Below are 16592 nucleotides of genomic sequence, written 5' to 3'. Positions count from 1 at the left end.
GTGAAGCCTTAAGACTTTAGACCTAATGAGTGACATCTTGGTTTCTCCTTTCACTGCTCTGATGGATATAGTCTCAGAAAGCAATCGAAGAGGTTAGACAGATGGTTACATATCCAGAAAAATGATTATTTACCTTTTGATAAAGGGGTAATAATGAAGTGTCACATCTAGTAAATGCAGAGGTAACTCAGTGGGTCAGTGGGTGTGCTGCTGTATCTGTTATGGGAAGATGGGGGGGCAGTGCCAAGAGCTAGAACCAGAATTTCAAGAAACCGGTACAATTACGAGGACTGGGTCGGGTCCCACAGCAGGGGCTACTGACTCATTTATTATCCAAATCCGCAGACCTTTCTGCTTCCAAATATTTCATTATCTGTGGAAGGGAAACATTTTTGGCATGCATGTCAAGTGCTCAGATAACGTATTTATGTCTCACTTTTTCCCTAAAGAGAAACTGACCGCATCTGGAAATTCTTCTGTGTCACTGCTTCTCTGAAAGTACATCCCATCTGTATCGCTTTAACTCCAGTAAAGGCCATCCCTGTGCTCGTGAAGTGGGCCCCATCTGGGAGACTGGTCTTTCCCGGAGTAAATGTGAATGAATTCTGTTCTACCGGGCAGCCCGGTGGTGACCTGCACTCTTGACTGGGAAGGGTGTTGGCCTACCACACCCAAAGGAAAGTGTGTGAGGGCCTGGGGAGGGAACCACGTTGTTTTAGCCAAACCTTAGAGCTGGTGGAGGGGAAAAAAGTCATTAGCTTTTATCATTAGAAGTGAGATTTTTTATGAAATAATGACAGACTTATACAGTGGTCAGAATCGTATAGCACACTGTGCTCTCCCTCTCCTCTGGAGCCTTGGTTTTGAGCCTTGGCCCCTTTATGTTCTGTTTCAGTTTTAGTCTCAGCAACACCCTGACCTTTCAGATCTAGTATAACTTTTTGCAGTGGTGCTGGGCTTAAGGGGTGGGGAAGAAGGTTGAGGAAAGCAAGTATTTTATTTAGAAGATAATTTCCAACTGGAAAGAGAGAAGACATCTAAAGTGCTGATCTTTTCGACTTTTTAAAGTTACTATCTCTCCCTTTCTGGAATGAATGACACAAGGTCATTTGTAAACTTCTCGCTGCTCCCACTCCATCCCCCACTCTGCAGATTTGGCAGCTGGCTGTTATTTAGGGACACTGTTAGTTCACCCTTTTCAGTTGAAAACAGAACATGGCTCTTCATTTGAGGACCAAAGCTTGGAGGGCCTGTCCAAAGCTAGAGCCTCATGTTCACATACCTCGTATTACTGTGATCATCAAATTGTTTTTCCTTTTTGTCTGTTTGTATGAACACATTTGAGACTCTAGCTACACACAGAGGTAGATATCAGAAAATCAGAACTTGCTGAACTAATAAACAAGGGGACCCTTTCACAAAGTAAAAGAATCTGTAATCTGTAGAAGGATCCAGCAAAGAATGCCTTTGAGAGCGCCTTCCTTTGAACGATATGATGTATTCACACAAAAAGTGTGTTTTCAACCTTGTGAATACATTAAAACATAAAACAAGGCATATTTATTATGAGGAGCTACCCAAGATTGTTATCACTGTCTCTGTGTTGTTATATTAAATAAGGGGATATTGATACTGAAAAACCAGGGTAAATGAATGGATCCATCCCTTCTAGGTCACTGTTGGTCATTGTAAAGACTTGAAATGAATGGTGGTAACATGAAAATATCTATCTTAGGATTTATGATTAAAATATTGTCATCTTCTCCTGCTCTTTGATGAATATGAAAAAACAATAGTGAATCACAGCAATGTGAATGAACATAGGTACAGTATAAAGGGCTCTGTAACACTGTATATCACAGTTTACATTTTGAACGGAAAATATGTAGTTCTTAATTATCCCTCTAGTAGTAAACATCTTAGGTTGGCCTCATTAATCGGTTGATATGAATACTATTTTTACTTCAAACTTTGGAGTCCTAAAATTAATATCACCAAAGCCACTATGGTAAACGGTCAGCCTCCTGTGGCAGAAAGGGAACTTGTTTCTTCTGATACCTTGGTTCCAAGAGTAGACTGTGGGTAATTAAATTAGCAAAGGAGGCATTCAAAACATTCTCTGAGTTTTCGAAGCCAAGGGGCATGTGAATTCAGAGGAACAGGTGGTAAGTCAGGGGATGGGTCATGTTTACCCAGTTGCCATCAGCTGCGATTGCTGTAACGTGATATGGAAAAGTGGCCCAAGGATGTAACAGAGAACATAAAGTCAGTGATTAACAGATAAATGTCAGATAACACGAAACAGGTGTTATTCAAAAACAAACCTATGCCCCCTTTAATCCAAGTCAATTCAACAAACAGTTTCTAGATCAAACTTCACCCGAGACCCGCACTGGTGAAGATTCCAAGCCTGGCTCATGGGAAGCACTGTTGTCATTGAGTGGGTTCCTCTGCTGATTTAATCTTCCATTTCCCTTTTATTGGCTCTGTACTGCGTTCAAGGCAGTACACTCTGTACATCAAGTCAGAGACACTTTGGTGACCTTTTCCATCCCCAGAACCCAAGCAGCCAGAGGACAGTCAAGGAATGGGCCAATGCTGGTAGAAAGAGGTCATCTATGCCTTAGTTTGTTAAAAATATACCAATTAGACCACATGCCCCAGGTAAAAAGTGGTTTCTATATTTGACTTGCGCTGATCACCGTCTAGGTAACTGGCCCCTCTGAAGATTTGCCTACAAGGCCCTTCTCCATATCCAGGCCCACCTCTCCTACCTTATTTCTGGCCACTACCACCCAATGTTCATCCAATGCTTGAGCCATGTTGAACTCCTAGGCTCTAGACTCAAGTCTACTGTTTGTACCTCCATGTTTTTGCATATGCTGTTCCTCTCTGCCTGGAATTACCTTTCCCCTCTTCTCTTCACTCTCTAAAAGTTCCCTTACCCTCCAAGATCCACCTGAAGTGCCACCTTCCAGTCTGGAATGCAGATCATGACAGGGGCTGGCTTGCTGGTAGGAGACATTTGTAGACAAGATTTATAATCACAACAGGAGCCCTGCTTTGAAGTCTGTGAAAAGATAAACAATAAGATGACGGTCCAGGCCCTGGATGGGTGGCTCAGTTGGTTGGAGAAAAGTCCCATACACCAAAAGGTCATGGGTTTGATTCCCGATCAGGGCACATACCTATGTTGTGGGTTTGATCATTGGTCATGGCCCATATGGGAGGCAACCTTTTTAAAAACTATATATATCTTCATTGATTTCAGAGAGGAAGGGAGAGGGAGAGAGAGAAATATCAGTGATGAGACAGTCATTGATCGGCTGCTTCCTACACGCCCCCAACTGGGGATGGAGCCCGCAACCCGGGCATGTGCCCTGACCGGGAATTGAACCGCGATCTCCTGGATCCTAGGTCGATGCTCAACCACTGAGCCACGCCTGCCAGGCGGGAGGCAACCTATTGATGTTTCTCTCTCACGTTGATGTTTTTCGCTCTCTTCCTTTCTCTCTCTCCAAAATCAATAAACGTATTCTTGAGTGAGGATTCAAAAAAACCAAAAACCAGCCCATGATCAAGGTGTGGGTGGGACAGAAACTGTGCAGCTGGGGTACAGGGAAGGTAGAACAGGGCAGTGGCATCCGGGTGGGGATTTTGGGGATGAGGCTTATACCCGGAGTCAAAGCTTACAGGTACAAGACAGGCCACTTAACTTCTCTGGGCCTTAGTGTTCTTATCTTTAAATTGGGGGTGAAAATTAAGGAGACTAGATGGCGCAGATTGCCTAGCACATCGCTGATATGTCTCTCTCATACTGTTCTGTCTGGTTACTCCCCACTTCACTCTCAAAAATGTCCCAGCTTGGACAATAAATTATATGGTCACCGTACTGATAGCAGCACCCCCTGCACATGGGTGTGTTAAGGATTCCATGTATGCCACAGCACTTAGAATAGCACCTAATGTTAGCTAGTATTATTTCCATTTGTATTTGAACTTAGTGTAGAGATGGGAGATGGGGCCTTAAGCAATGAGAATTGGTTTCCCAGGTGATGTGCTTGGGACATGAGACTTAAAAAACAGATTGGAGGACCTTTATGTCCCTCCAGTCTTCAGACCCAGGGACAGACACTGTGCTAGGGCTGCTCTGTTCTAGGACTCTGGGGGAGACCTGTGTCTTCTCTCTCACTTTAGGTCAGCAAACAACTCTTGGTGGAAATACCTGTTTCCTCTAACCCTTTTATCAGATCACCATAGCCTGGAGAGTCTTTAGTAAAAGCTCTAGATGTTCCTGCAAATGATAACATTCAAAACAAGGTGTAGGTTCTCTTTTTTGGTGTCACACCCATGGAATCAGCCCTAATTCATACTTCGAACCCATTATTTCATGAAACGAGGTTTTGCCAGGCCACCTAGAGTGTGATCTTCATCCTTAGACACACCTGGGCCCTTGGACGCTCCTGACCATAAAGGCTCCCCTGACCAAGGCTGGCCTGGACCCTGCCACCAAGTGATGTCCCCATTCTCTTTGGGCTCCCAACAGTTTCCCAAGTCACTATTATCTCTCGGTTTCAACTTGTACAATGTTTTCTTTGGGATTGTGACAAGGAAAGGGGGGGGGGACCAAATGCCAACAGAAAACCCTCAATAGCTGCCTTCTCCTAATTCAGCCGTGACAGTGTCCCACATCCTCTTGTCCTTTTTTGTGTGTTTGTGAAGTCCCTTTATTCACATTCCAGTAGACATGGACCTCTTCCAGCCCCCAGGGGTCGCGGAAGATAAGCAGCCATGTCATGGGAAGCATTTGGACTCACATAGTCTGGAAAATAGATGAGAAGTGAGTGGGCAGAGAGATGTAGGGGGCAATGGCCACAGAGTCCTTGGCCAGACAAGGAAACGAAGCTTCTGGACATTAGCACTGTGACGCTTAGCTTGTCTGCGGTACAGAAAGAAAACATTACTACCCCTTGATTTTGAGCAGAGAGGGTGGTTAGAACCAAGTTGTGTGTTGAGGGAGGTGGAGTGGTCAGCAATTGCTTATCTGTTTAATGTGACATTAGGTGACCCCATGTTCTAATTAAAATGCACAGATAGTGCACCAAAAGGTTGCTGGTTTGCTTCCTGGTCCTGGTCAGGGCACATGCCCCGGTTTTGGGCTGGATCCCTGGTAGAGGGCATGCAGGAGGCAGCCAGTCGATGTTTTGCTCTCAGATGCATGTGTTTCTCTCTTCCTCTCCCTTCCTCTTTCTCTAAAAATCTTGTTTAAAAAATTCACAGATCAATAAAGGTAAATTTTAAAAAATAAAATAAAACAATGCCCAGATAGTCCTCAAAGTGTGGGATTGGCAAGGAGGCCTACCTTAGTGACTGCATAGGCCACCATCATCATTTTGCACACGAGGAAACTGAGGCCCTGGAGATCTGAATTGGCACAGCTGTTAGGAGGCAGAGCTCAGGCTGAGGCCCAGGACCATCAAGTGGTCATCAAGGCCATCTGTGCCACAGGATTCCTTCACTGGTGCCACTTATGCCCACAGCCAATCACATGACCTAGGACTAGTCACGGAATTTGGGGTCTCTGGTTCTTTATCTGACACCCGAGGCCACGGGACCACGGGACCTCAGAGCTGCCTTCCAGAAACAACATTCCAGGATGCTCTGTTCCCCTTCCAGCCCAGGACAGCATGGGGTGGCCTGGCCTCTTGGCCAGCAGGCACTTTTATCTCCCATGGTCTACGCAAGAGTCTTTTTTTTTTTTGCCACTGCAGCAGAACTGGGTCACAGTGAGGACTCTGAGATTCCCAGGCTTCTAGGCTACTGGTTCCTTCCTTTTGACCAAGGTCAAAACAGGGAGGGGTGGCTTCCCTCCACCCCCACCCCTCCCTGACTGTCGCCTCAGCCCCATGCCACCCTCATCCTCCATATCTGAGAGGCAGAAAGGTGGTCACAAGCAGATCTCTGGAGCTAGACGCCTGCATTCCAACCTGGCTCTGCCACCTGCCATTGGGGGGCCTCTGGCAGGCATCCACGCCCCCCTTGCGTCTCAGTGGGGTAGTAATAGCACTCACCTGGTGGGAGTGAGGACTGGATGCGTTTATTTGTGCAAAACACTCAGAGCCTGGCACACAGTAGGGCTGCACAAGTGCCGGGTGTTACTGGCGTCTCATACATGGGTACCTAACACAGTGGGAACATGCTTGTCTTGGATGACCCCAGCCGGGACTGTTGCTCAGTGGTAGCCGAGGAAGCGCCTGCGGCAGAACCGGCTGGCCGCAGGCAGCCGCCGCACCGCACCGCACCGCACCGCACGGGGCAGCCTTCGGCCTCCCTCGGGGGAGGGCCGCCCCCACCGCCCAGGAGAAACGCCGCTTTCTTGCTTGAAGTGATTCCCACCGAACCGCAGCTGGGAGCGCAACTGGCTGAGATTTTCATTCGCTGCGAACTCAGTCTCCACTTCCCTTCTCCAGATTCCACTGGGGCCGATCAAATGTCACATCGATCGCATCATGTCATCGTCATCACCCGGTGCGCGGGCCGCCCTGGACACTCCCGGGGCCGGAAAGGAAAAAGAAGTCCTGAGCCAGGTCTCTGCCCGCCGTTCGGGGGCGGCTTCGGCGGTTTCTCGCCCCCTGGCCCCGCCGTCCCCGGCTCCCTGCCCTCTGTGCTCAGGTCTTGTGGGGGTGATGACTCCAGGCCTCACCCGAAGCTTGGGAGTGAACTGGCCTAGGTCAGGTCTGCTCCCACACTTTCTCTCCTGGCCTGGGGACCCAGAGTGCCCATCCGCAGAGCCAGGAGGAGCCCTGCCTCCTCCCTGACGTTAATTAGGACGATGCATCCTGCAGGACTCAGGGGGCCTGTTTTTCTAATGTGTTTGGGTGGCGGGGTCTGACCATCTCCGCAGAGGAGTGTGTGCCACAGGGCTGAGGACCATTTTCCAGTGGCCTTTCAGCAGACGTCCCCTCCAGAAGGCAAGCGGGGAAGTAGAGACCCAGTGCCTCAGAGTGAAAAGTGATTAAATTAGGAACATGAGCACACGTTCAGATTCTCAAATGCTCAATGAGCAAGCGAAGTGTTTCCCATCTGTAATATGTTCTCTATGCCTCAATGGAGAGCAACCCCCACATAACCCAACCCCCCACTCCCCTAATGAGGTGAACTCATTAGTGTTTTTCTCTCTTTCGCCGCATGTCCTCAGGTGAGGATTGAAAAACAAAAAGATCTAAGCACTTTAGTGAATGTAAATTTTATACCAATAAAAAGTTATAATAGCCTGGCCGGGCATGGCTCAGCGGTTGAGCTTCGACCTAGGATCCAGGAGATGAAGGTTCGATTCCCGGTCAGGGCACATGCCCCAGTTGCGGGTTCGATCCCCAGTCGGGCGTACAGGAGGCAGCCAATCAGTGACTGTCATCATTGATATTTCTCTCTCTCTCTCTCTCTCTCTCCCTCTTCCTTCCTCTCTCTGAAATCAGTAAAGATATATATATATATTTAAAAAGTTATAATAATGAATTAAGTAATATCTACTTAATAATATTTAACCTAATCAGGTAGTTGCATACAGTAGTCCCCCCTTATCTGTGGTTTTGCTTTCCACAGTTTCAGTTACCCAATGTCAACCATGGTCCGAAAATAATAAATGGAAAATTTCAGAAATAAGCAACTCATCAGTTTTAAATTAGACACTCTTCTGAATAGCATGATGAAATCTTGAGCTGTCCAGCTCCATTCCACCCGGGACATGAATCGTCCCTTTGTCCATCAAATCCATGCTGTAGATGTCACCTGCCTGTAGGTCACTAGTAGCTGTCTTTGGTTATCAGATCGACTGTCCTGGTATCCAGTGTTTGTGTCCAAGTCGCCCTTATTTAATAATGGCCCCAGAGCTCAAGAGTAGTGATGCTGGCAATTCGGACATGCCAAAGAGAAGCCGTAAAGTGATTCCTTTCAGTGAAAATGTATGTACATACAGGGAAAAGCGTAGTAGTTTATATAGGGTTCAGTACTATCTGCTGCTTCAGGCATCCTCTGGGGATCTTGGAACATATCCCCCATGGATAAAGAGGGCCTACTGTACTTACAATTATATAAGAATAATACATTAATTTATATTACTCTTCCTAGTTACACATTTCACAAAAGGATTTTATGCACACGTCCATCTTTCAAGATCAATGTATATTACTCAGACATTGTTTAGTCAACAGATTTCCAGAGCCTATCATCTTCAGTTTATCAATTTATTTGGAACACAGAACATTTTGAATCCATGTTTGATGCTGAAATGTTATTGAAAGAAACACACACCCATTTGTATAACTGCAGTAACTGTATTTCTCACTTGTCTGATAAGTAATTACTCGACGATCCTCACTACATAAGCAGCTTAGGTTTTGCTTTCTGAAATGAGCTTTATTTTAAAATATTTATCACAACTTACAACAATGGCATCCCAGGAGTAATCCCCAAATATGTATTCAATCTCATTGCTTCCTTCCCATCTGTTCCCTCCAGTAACCTCAGAAAGCATCCAAAACCAACTGATTGAGACCATTTCAGGCTGGTATGTCTTCCCAGATTTTGTGGTTCAAATAAAGTAGTTGAGAGAATACCGAATTATGAGATACTTAAAAGGAATAATAAGTTGTAAACTGTGAGAGGTCTGTAAGGGCAACACTCTTCTGATACTCAGTTTGAGGAACTATATCTTCATCTAATTTAGGCCCCTACACTATGTAGGAAACCCTGGCATATATGTTCAGACTGAAGATAAAAAGAGATTAATTTGGCAAACTTGGAGATCTTGTTTTATAGTTCATTATTAAAAAGATTAACATTGTTAGCTTAAGTTGGAAGTTTCTTTATGTAAAAATTTTAAATTAAGCCTGCCATGAATGAGAAATTGAAAAATTCTTCAATAAATTCAAACTATACATTATATCCTACTCAAGGGCATTAAAGGTGGGCGAGTTTAAACAGATGTTCTGGTTAGAGATGGAGTTCTAAACACAATCCTAAATTATGAATGACTAAGTATTAATCTTGCAACTTGACCTTAAGCCACGTCTGAGTCTCCAGCTTCAACCAGGGTGATGTGATAATATATAATGAAGACCTTGTTTTTCCAATTCCTCGATTTAGGCATTAAAAATAATGTCCTTAAAGAAATCAACACGGGAGACTGTACACCGTTGTTTTTGGTTTCTTTTTTTTTTTAATGTTGCTGCCACTCAGCACGTTTGCTGCCACTGTCAGAAGCAAAATCGGGTAACTCACCAAGAGCTCACTGGGCATTTAAGCTCCTGTCTGACTCAGTGTGGTGGCTGCGAGGCTTGAAAGCATTTTAAAACACTCTAGGGGTTCCATGGAACCCAGTGGACCATGCATAAAGGTTTGGTCTCAGAAGACCTGGGCTCAAAACCGGCTGGACTCAGTGATTGTTGGCAAGTGACTTACCCTGAGTCTCATCTCCCTCCTCCGGACCAAGAGCACGAATGCTTATCTCAGGGAGCTGTAAAGATGCTTGTAAGTGTGCCTCGGAAACCATGAAGTGTAGATCCATGTTCGTCCTGTTTCCTAGACACACCTCACTTGCATGTTGTGTGCCATCTCATCTCGGTTATTTAAGGACAGGGGATCTACATTCTCTCCTGTTGGGCCATGTTGATGCTACTGGTTCCGCCTCGCAGCTCTTCCAACATTGTTGTCCGCTGGAGAACGGACAAGGGGGAACGTTGACCTTGGGCTTGACTCTCACTGCCTCTGCAGTAAGATTCTATGCTCGTGATCCGTTCTTGGTTAGACCCCTCTGACAGATTTCTTTTCATTTTTAGGTGGGCCAAGAGAAGGGAAACTGTTCTTTCCAGAAAAACCCCACTCCCTGCATCATCCCTCAAGAACAAGAAAATATCTTCCACACTATATTTGCTTTTTTCACAAAGTCTGGAAGGAAAGTCCTGGTAAGAATTTGCTTTCTGGCTGGGTCAGCATGGGTGGTCCTTACTAAGAAGGCAAGTCTGAGATGAGAGGCCAGTTTTCTATTTGGCATTTATTATTCCCCCAATCTGGTTTGAATCAGTTGTCTTCGAAAGTCACAAGGACTGTGGTCAGCTCCTGTTTTTCAGCCTGAGGTTTCAATCACAGTGTTCAATTGACATTTCAAGTTCCATTGAATGGCAAAGGGAAAGTCTTTGCATCCCACCAAGCACAGAGCAGTAAAACATTTCCCCAACCAGTAGGAGTCTAATCAAGAGGGATGCTTCTTGTACAACCACTATGGAAAACTGCTGGGCAGTATCTATTAAAACTGAAGATATTTGTACTCTGCGACCCAGCAATTCCACTCACAAGTATATCCCCAAGAGAAATGAGTCCTTGTGTCCCCCGAAAGAGGTGGACAAGAATCACACTCATCTTATTATAGCCAAAAGCTGGGAACAGTCCAAATATCCATCAACAGGAGCGTGAGTAGACACTGTGGTGTCCCCATCCGCTGGAATATCACAGAGCCACAGAAAACTGCTGCCCACAGTGACATGAACGAATCTCCTAGACGTAATGTTTGGGTGGCAGAGCGAGAGACTAAAGGACACATATTGTACTATTTCACTGATAGGATGCGCAGCAATAGCAAAGCTACCAGTGGCCATGGAGGTCAGGAGAGGGGTTACTTTGGGAGGAATATCAATAGGATGGGGCGTGAAAGAACCCGCCTAGGAACTGTCCGTGTTCTACATCTTGATCTGGGTATAAGCATATGTAAAAATCTGTCAAGGTGGGCCCTTCAGATTCAATTCGTTTGCTGTATGTAAGTAATATCCCAGTTTTTTCCTTAAGTGCACATTTTTAAGGTAGAATCATACGCTTTGCCAAAGCCTCCTTTCCCCGTATCTTTGGTTCCGCCTCTTTAGCTTCTTTTTCCAACGTAGGCGTGTCTCGTAGCATTTTTATTCCTGTAGAAGATGTGGGGCTCTTTGCCACTTGGAGTGGTGGGCTCTTTTACTTATCTAGTGCTGATGATGCAACTAAAAGCCCTTGGAATTGTTAGGCGTAGTGATATCTAACTGTTGGACAGATACAACTCTTTACCTGGCTGAAAATTTTACCCACCACGTGAAGCATCGTGAAGGGATGTGTGTACATTTTGGATCCTGCAGTACAAAAGAAAATTACTCTTTTGTAACTTAAATTTTGATATAGGTTTGTACTGGTAATTCACATATGTTCATGTCCAGCATGTGTTTTTCTTTACTCCTGTGTTTTCTTGAGTCATATGACTCCTTTGCCCTCTCATCTGCCCTACCTAAAAAATGGGCACTTTAACAGCTGATAGCTCAATTTTGAAAATGAAATGTACTTTAATAAATACTGCTTTTGTAATTATTCAAAGTGCGTATACATTTTGGGGGGACACCCTATATTTGCCGCTGCACAGGCAGAAATTACATAATGCAGGAAGTACATCCTGTGTTCAGAACTCATAAGGAAAACGCTTTCAGAGTATGTAAATGTGTTTCTTTTTAAAAACAGTTCTTTCTCCTTGCAAAATCCGACTTTTGGGTGGGATGACCAGTGAGCTGCTTTCTCCCAGTTGCTTGACTTGAAGACATGTTCTGGTGCCCCTGGGTGGGAAATCCCTCCATTGCCCTCTGGTGGCAAGAAGGAAAGATGACATCTTCCTGGGCAGTTCCTCAGCCTGGAGTTGTCCTAGTCGCCGGGACTGAGGCACATGGAGCCTTCTGCTCCATCCACCGCTGTGCATCTGTCTTTGCTTGTATTACCGTGTGTCAGTTCTCCGCTTTTTCTTCTCAGGACTGTGAAAAACCAGGAATTCCTTGCCTAACAATGCACTGTAACCTGAGTGCACTTGCTAAAGAAGAAAGTCGTACTATAGACATTTACATGCTGCTGAACACAGAAATATTAAAGAAGGTAAGTCCTGGGCAGCTGCACCCTGGAGGTTCATTTAAAAGCATTTGAATGGGTTTCTTCTGAAACTCTGCCTGCCCCTTTTACAACTTTCTTGGCCAGTACCATTGGGAATTCTTGCCAGAGGATGCCAGGGAAAAATACAAGACCCTCGCTATTCAAAGCGTGGTCCAAGGATCAGCAACATCAGCCTCACCTGGGAGCTTGTTAGAAATGCAGAATCTTGGGCTCCACCCCAGACCTGCTGAATCAGCACCTTCATTTTAACTAGCTGCTGGGCTCGCACATTTTTCACTGGCTTTAGCTTGCGTCAGAGTCACCTGGAGACCTTGTTAAAACGCAGATTCCTGGGGCTGGAGTCTGAGATGCTGTAGTTCTGGGAAGTTCCCAGGTGATGCCAATACCGCTGGTCTGGGGACCACATTTTAGACAAGGGGTTGGCAAACCTTTGCGGTAAAGGACCAGTAGTAAATATTTGAGACTCGTGGGGCCCTACAGTCTTTGGCCACTGCTCAACTCTGCAATTGTGTTGTTTAAGCAGTCATAGGCAGTCCTCAAACTAAGGGGCATGGCTGTGTTCCAATCAGACTCTTACCAAAACAGGCAAAGGGCCAGGTTTGACCCGTGGGTTGTAGTCTGTGACCCTTGTTTAGATGCCACCTTGTTTCAGAGAAGTCCAACTTTGGAACCTCAAAGTCACTTTGCTATTATGAGTTTATCCAAAGTAGTTCATAAAAAAATACCTCAGTCAGTGAATCAGTGGCCCTTAGAAAGTCACACAAATTCTCTATGATTTATTTTGACAGAAGAGCTGCTGAGTACGAAAGGCCACATCCAACAAGATGCTTTAAAAATAATCACACCCAGAGATAAAACTAAATATGCATGTTAGCCACAGAGATTCTATTTATTTTCCTTTGGCAGAACTAAGCGTGTCAGTCCGTATAAACCTGTCAGTGTGTGAGTATGAATATCCTTAGGAAAGTCATTCCAGTGCTATTTTTTAAATTAAGCATGGCAGTCACACACCGCCCTGAGCAATCACGGGCAACAGGGAATACGGGGTGTTTTCCCCACTTTCCACATGGATCCAGGGCAGCCCACACACACCCATGGAGAGCCCTGCACAGTTCTGCTGGCTCTGGTTTCCTGGGGAGGGAAACAGGTTTGGGGCATGTCGGGCTCACATAGCAGAGCTTCCCTGATGTTCCTGTCCCCTGAAAAAGGACAGTGTTGTGAGAGGACCCGGACGAGTTAGAGCACCACAGGCCCTTCTGTGGTTCCAGAGGGAGTCTAGAAGTCCTGCATCACAGCAAGTGTCTCCCTGGCCTGGGTCCCCAGGGCAGGCGACGGACTGTGATTGTGTAGACTTACCCAGCCTGTCGTGTGCTTGAGAAATGGCCCTGGTGACAGTTTTATTCCCCACTGTCAACCGAGCCCTGACGTTGGCACCGATGGCGGGAAGCCACCCTGACTCTCCTTCACCCTGAACCCAGGTGGCCGCTGCTCCTACGTCTGTTGTTGGGTTTACCTTACGTGCCGGGCCTCCAGCCTTCCTTGCACACAGCTCTGTGGCCTGACCTTCCGCAGCTGCCTCTCAGTGATCCGTGGAGACCCTTGGCCAAGCAGCATGTCCCACTGACTGCTGCCCCCACGGGCCATGCGGTGCAGTCTGCGCCCCGAGAGAGCAGAAAGCCATGGGGTGTCATGCGGTGTTGCAGAGTCATTCCCCCTGAAAGGGCCTTTCAGCAGAAACTCCAGGCCTAGAGCGAGGCTGACCTGGAGGCCAGCTGGGGCCCCAGCTGCTGCTGGAGCTTGCAGTGTCACGTCGGTCCCCTCCCTCGGGAGCCGTGCGGGAGATGGCTCCAGGAGCCTCCAGCTCCCTCAGGACGCGGCGCGGCGCCAGCCTTGTGGTTCCCCTTCGCCTCCAGCCTGTTTATTTTCCTTTGACCTCAAGGTCTGGCCCCAGACAAGGGAATTTGAGGTTTTATTGTTTTGACCTTAAGTTTGCATTTGAAATGTAGGATCTGCTTTTTAAAAAATTATCAGAGGGTTTAGATTTCTTTGAAAGTGTTCTGGGGCCACCAAGGCCTGGGCTGAGGCGGGTCCCTCGTCTGCTCAGCTTTAACTTGGACAGTTAGCGTCCTTATTACAGTTATTATTATTGTCATGATCAATCCCTGAGATGATGATGATGATGATGATGATCCCAGATTGAAAATATAGTATATCCTGACACATAAACCCACAATTTATAAAACTATTAAAATTGGTGAAAAGGTTATTTGCATACAAAATTATTTCCTGCTTAATGTGAGCTAACTGGACTATTACCTTTGAGTGACAAGCTTCCCGGGGCATTTAAAATGTGCTTTATTGCCCTGGCTGGTGTTGCTCGGTGGTTAGAGTGTTGGCCTATGCACCGAAGGGTCACGGGTTGACTTCTGGTCAAGAGCACGTACTTGGGTTGCAGGTTTGATCCCCAGCCCCAGTAGGGGTGCATGCAGGAGGCATCCAATTGATGTGTCTCTCTCACATCAGTGTCTCTCTCTCTCTCCCCCTCTCTCTCTTCTCTCTCCTCTCTCTCCCTCCCTCCTTTCCTTCCACTCTCTAAAAAGCAATGAGAAAAAAAATCCTCGGGTGAAGATTAACAATATATATATGTATATTTGTGGTTTCTTTGTCAGAGGTGAGCAGAGGGCCCCCTCGGAACTGCTTCCCATAGAGAGAGATCTCCACTTTCTTTTTGGACGGTGGGCTTAACCAGCCGTGGGCCCGAGTTGGCATCTGATACCTGCCTCCTTGCATGGCAGGCAAGCTGAGCAGATGTGGGTGGGGGCACTGCAAGACACCTGGCTGGCAGAGCCCCAGCTATCCCGCAGGTGGGATGCTAAGTGCTCCAGTTGTCTGCCCTCTGTTTCTACCACCGAGGCCAGGCTGCCTCTCTGCTCCACAGTTCATCCACACCACTGGACCGAGGTTCTGGCCCTTTCCTAAGCCATATTTTGCCAAACCCTGCCTTTCTCCAAATTCCTTCTCCATCCCTGCCTTGGAACCATTTTCCCATTTTCTGGATCAGTGGCTTTGACTCTGAGCCCACACCGAGGCTTTTGACTGCGTCTGGCTGGTGGACTCTTCCTGAGTCTTAGAGATGCTCATGCCCATCCCAGCCCTGTCTCTTCAGGCATAGCCCAGTCTGTAAGCAGATGCTTCCTGCTTTCTCATGTCTCCATCAGGTACCCTCTTTCCATGTTTAATGGCTTTGAACCCAAAACATCTTCACTGAAGAGCAAAGGAAGAGTTAAAAGCAACTCATGGGAAGGGTTTGAGGGTTGTGGTCAGGGCAGGAGGATGCTTGAGAATGTAAATCAGATGCCTGCTATGGAATGCCAGGCCTGGATTTGTTTTACACAATTAAACAGCTTTATTTATTCTCTACTCTTTGTGACTATGTCAATATCAATATCCAAATATCTGGCTCTTTGAGCTTGGAAACCACAGCACACATACTTGCATGTGTTGATAATTGGCAAGACTCCTTCGTTTTTCAGCATCCACCGTGATGTGAGAGATTTCTCAAGAGAAAGACTGGCGATCTCTGTTCATGTGGGTGCCTGGGAGGGGGAGGTATCTGATTCAGTGATACAATTTTTGTCCGGTCCACGTGGAATCTTGGAATTTCAGTTCTACCTGGTACCCAGCCATTGTCAAGGCCCAGCCACTGTCACTGAAAGATCTTACAGTGAACTGTGTTGTTCCCTCCACAGGACAGTTCATCTGTCATCCAGTTCATGACCCGCGCCAAGGTGAAAGTGGACCCTGCCCTGAGGGTGGTGGAGATCGCCAGTGGGAACCCAGAGGAGATGATGGTGAGTCAGCCCCACACCCCAGCCACAGCCTCCGCAGAGGACGAGGGAAGCTGGGTGACTTGGTGCTGGAATCTGAGCATAGACATGGTTTCTGGGCCAAGATGTCAGCTTTGTGGTAGACCCAAGACCATGCCTGCCCCGGCTCCCAGGCCCCCCTGGGGAACCTCTGCGGTCTGCCTGTGTTGTGATAGCAGCGTTCCTTCGAGGTCCCTCACGAAGTAAAAGCTCCCTGCTATGACCAGCCAAAGGAGAAATAGTCTGGAAGGACCCTTGACAGGGCTTGGATTTCCACCCTGAAGCCAAGACTATTTTTACCCGCCGCAGACCTTTCCCTGAAACCTCATCAGCCTTCCCAATCAAATCTCTCCATGGATAAATACTGGATAAAAACAAGTTGCTTGAATAACTTAAGGAGGTCACATCCAGATTGCCAGGTCCTAGAACCTTCTCTTTCGTTCTCTCCCTACCCCCTGGCTTTCCATAAAATGCAGTTGGCATGCCAGCCTCAGAGACGTGGGAAGCTGCAGAAACCAGGCCACTTGGTTGTGGAGAGGCTGCAGGATTTTACTGCCTTTTACTGGGGCGGGGAGGGGAGGCTCATCCTTCGACTCCCACACTCGGATCCCAGGCAAATGGGAAGGGGAGGCAACAGCCTGTAGACCGGTTTTGCCCACAAGCGGGAAAGATGCTACCTTTCTGTGTCTCCTTCCCTGGAACTTGCCTCGTCTCAAGGGAGACTTTACCCTCTCTTGGAAGAGTCAACGTTGCTGTGGCAAATTTACAGAAGTGATA

General features: G+C 46.8%; 1 protein-coding gene across 1 annotated transcript in view; it reads left to right on the top strand.

The window, feature by feature from the left end:
- ITGA9 (integrin subunit alpha 9) overlaps positions 1 to 16592 on the top strand; it is a 227934-nt gene that overhangs the window by 195601 nt on the left and 15741 nt on the right. The window contains exons 24-26 of the mRNA XM_087824862.1: positions 9837 to 9962; positions 11815 to 11934; positions 15699 to 15800. Coding sequence (XP_087680988.1) covers positions 9837 to 9962; positions 11815 to 11934; positions 15699 to 15800 — 348 coding nt within the window. The remainder of the gene's footprint in view (positions 1 to 9836; positions 9963 to 11814; positions 11935 to 15698; positions 15801 to 16592) is intronic.

The sequence above is a fragment of the Miniopterus natalensis genome, chromosome 15, assembly GCF_054644295.1.
Source record: "Miniopterus natalensis isolate mMinNat1 chromosome 15, mMinNat1.hap1, whole genome shotgun sequence".
NCBI classification, from domain to species: Eukaryota; Metazoa; Chordata; class Mammalia; order Chiroptera; family Miniopteridae; genus Miniopterus; species Miniopterus natalensis.
The sequence above is the reverse complement of the archived record's forward strand: the minus strand, read 5'-3'. Positions and strand labels throughout refer to the sequence as shown.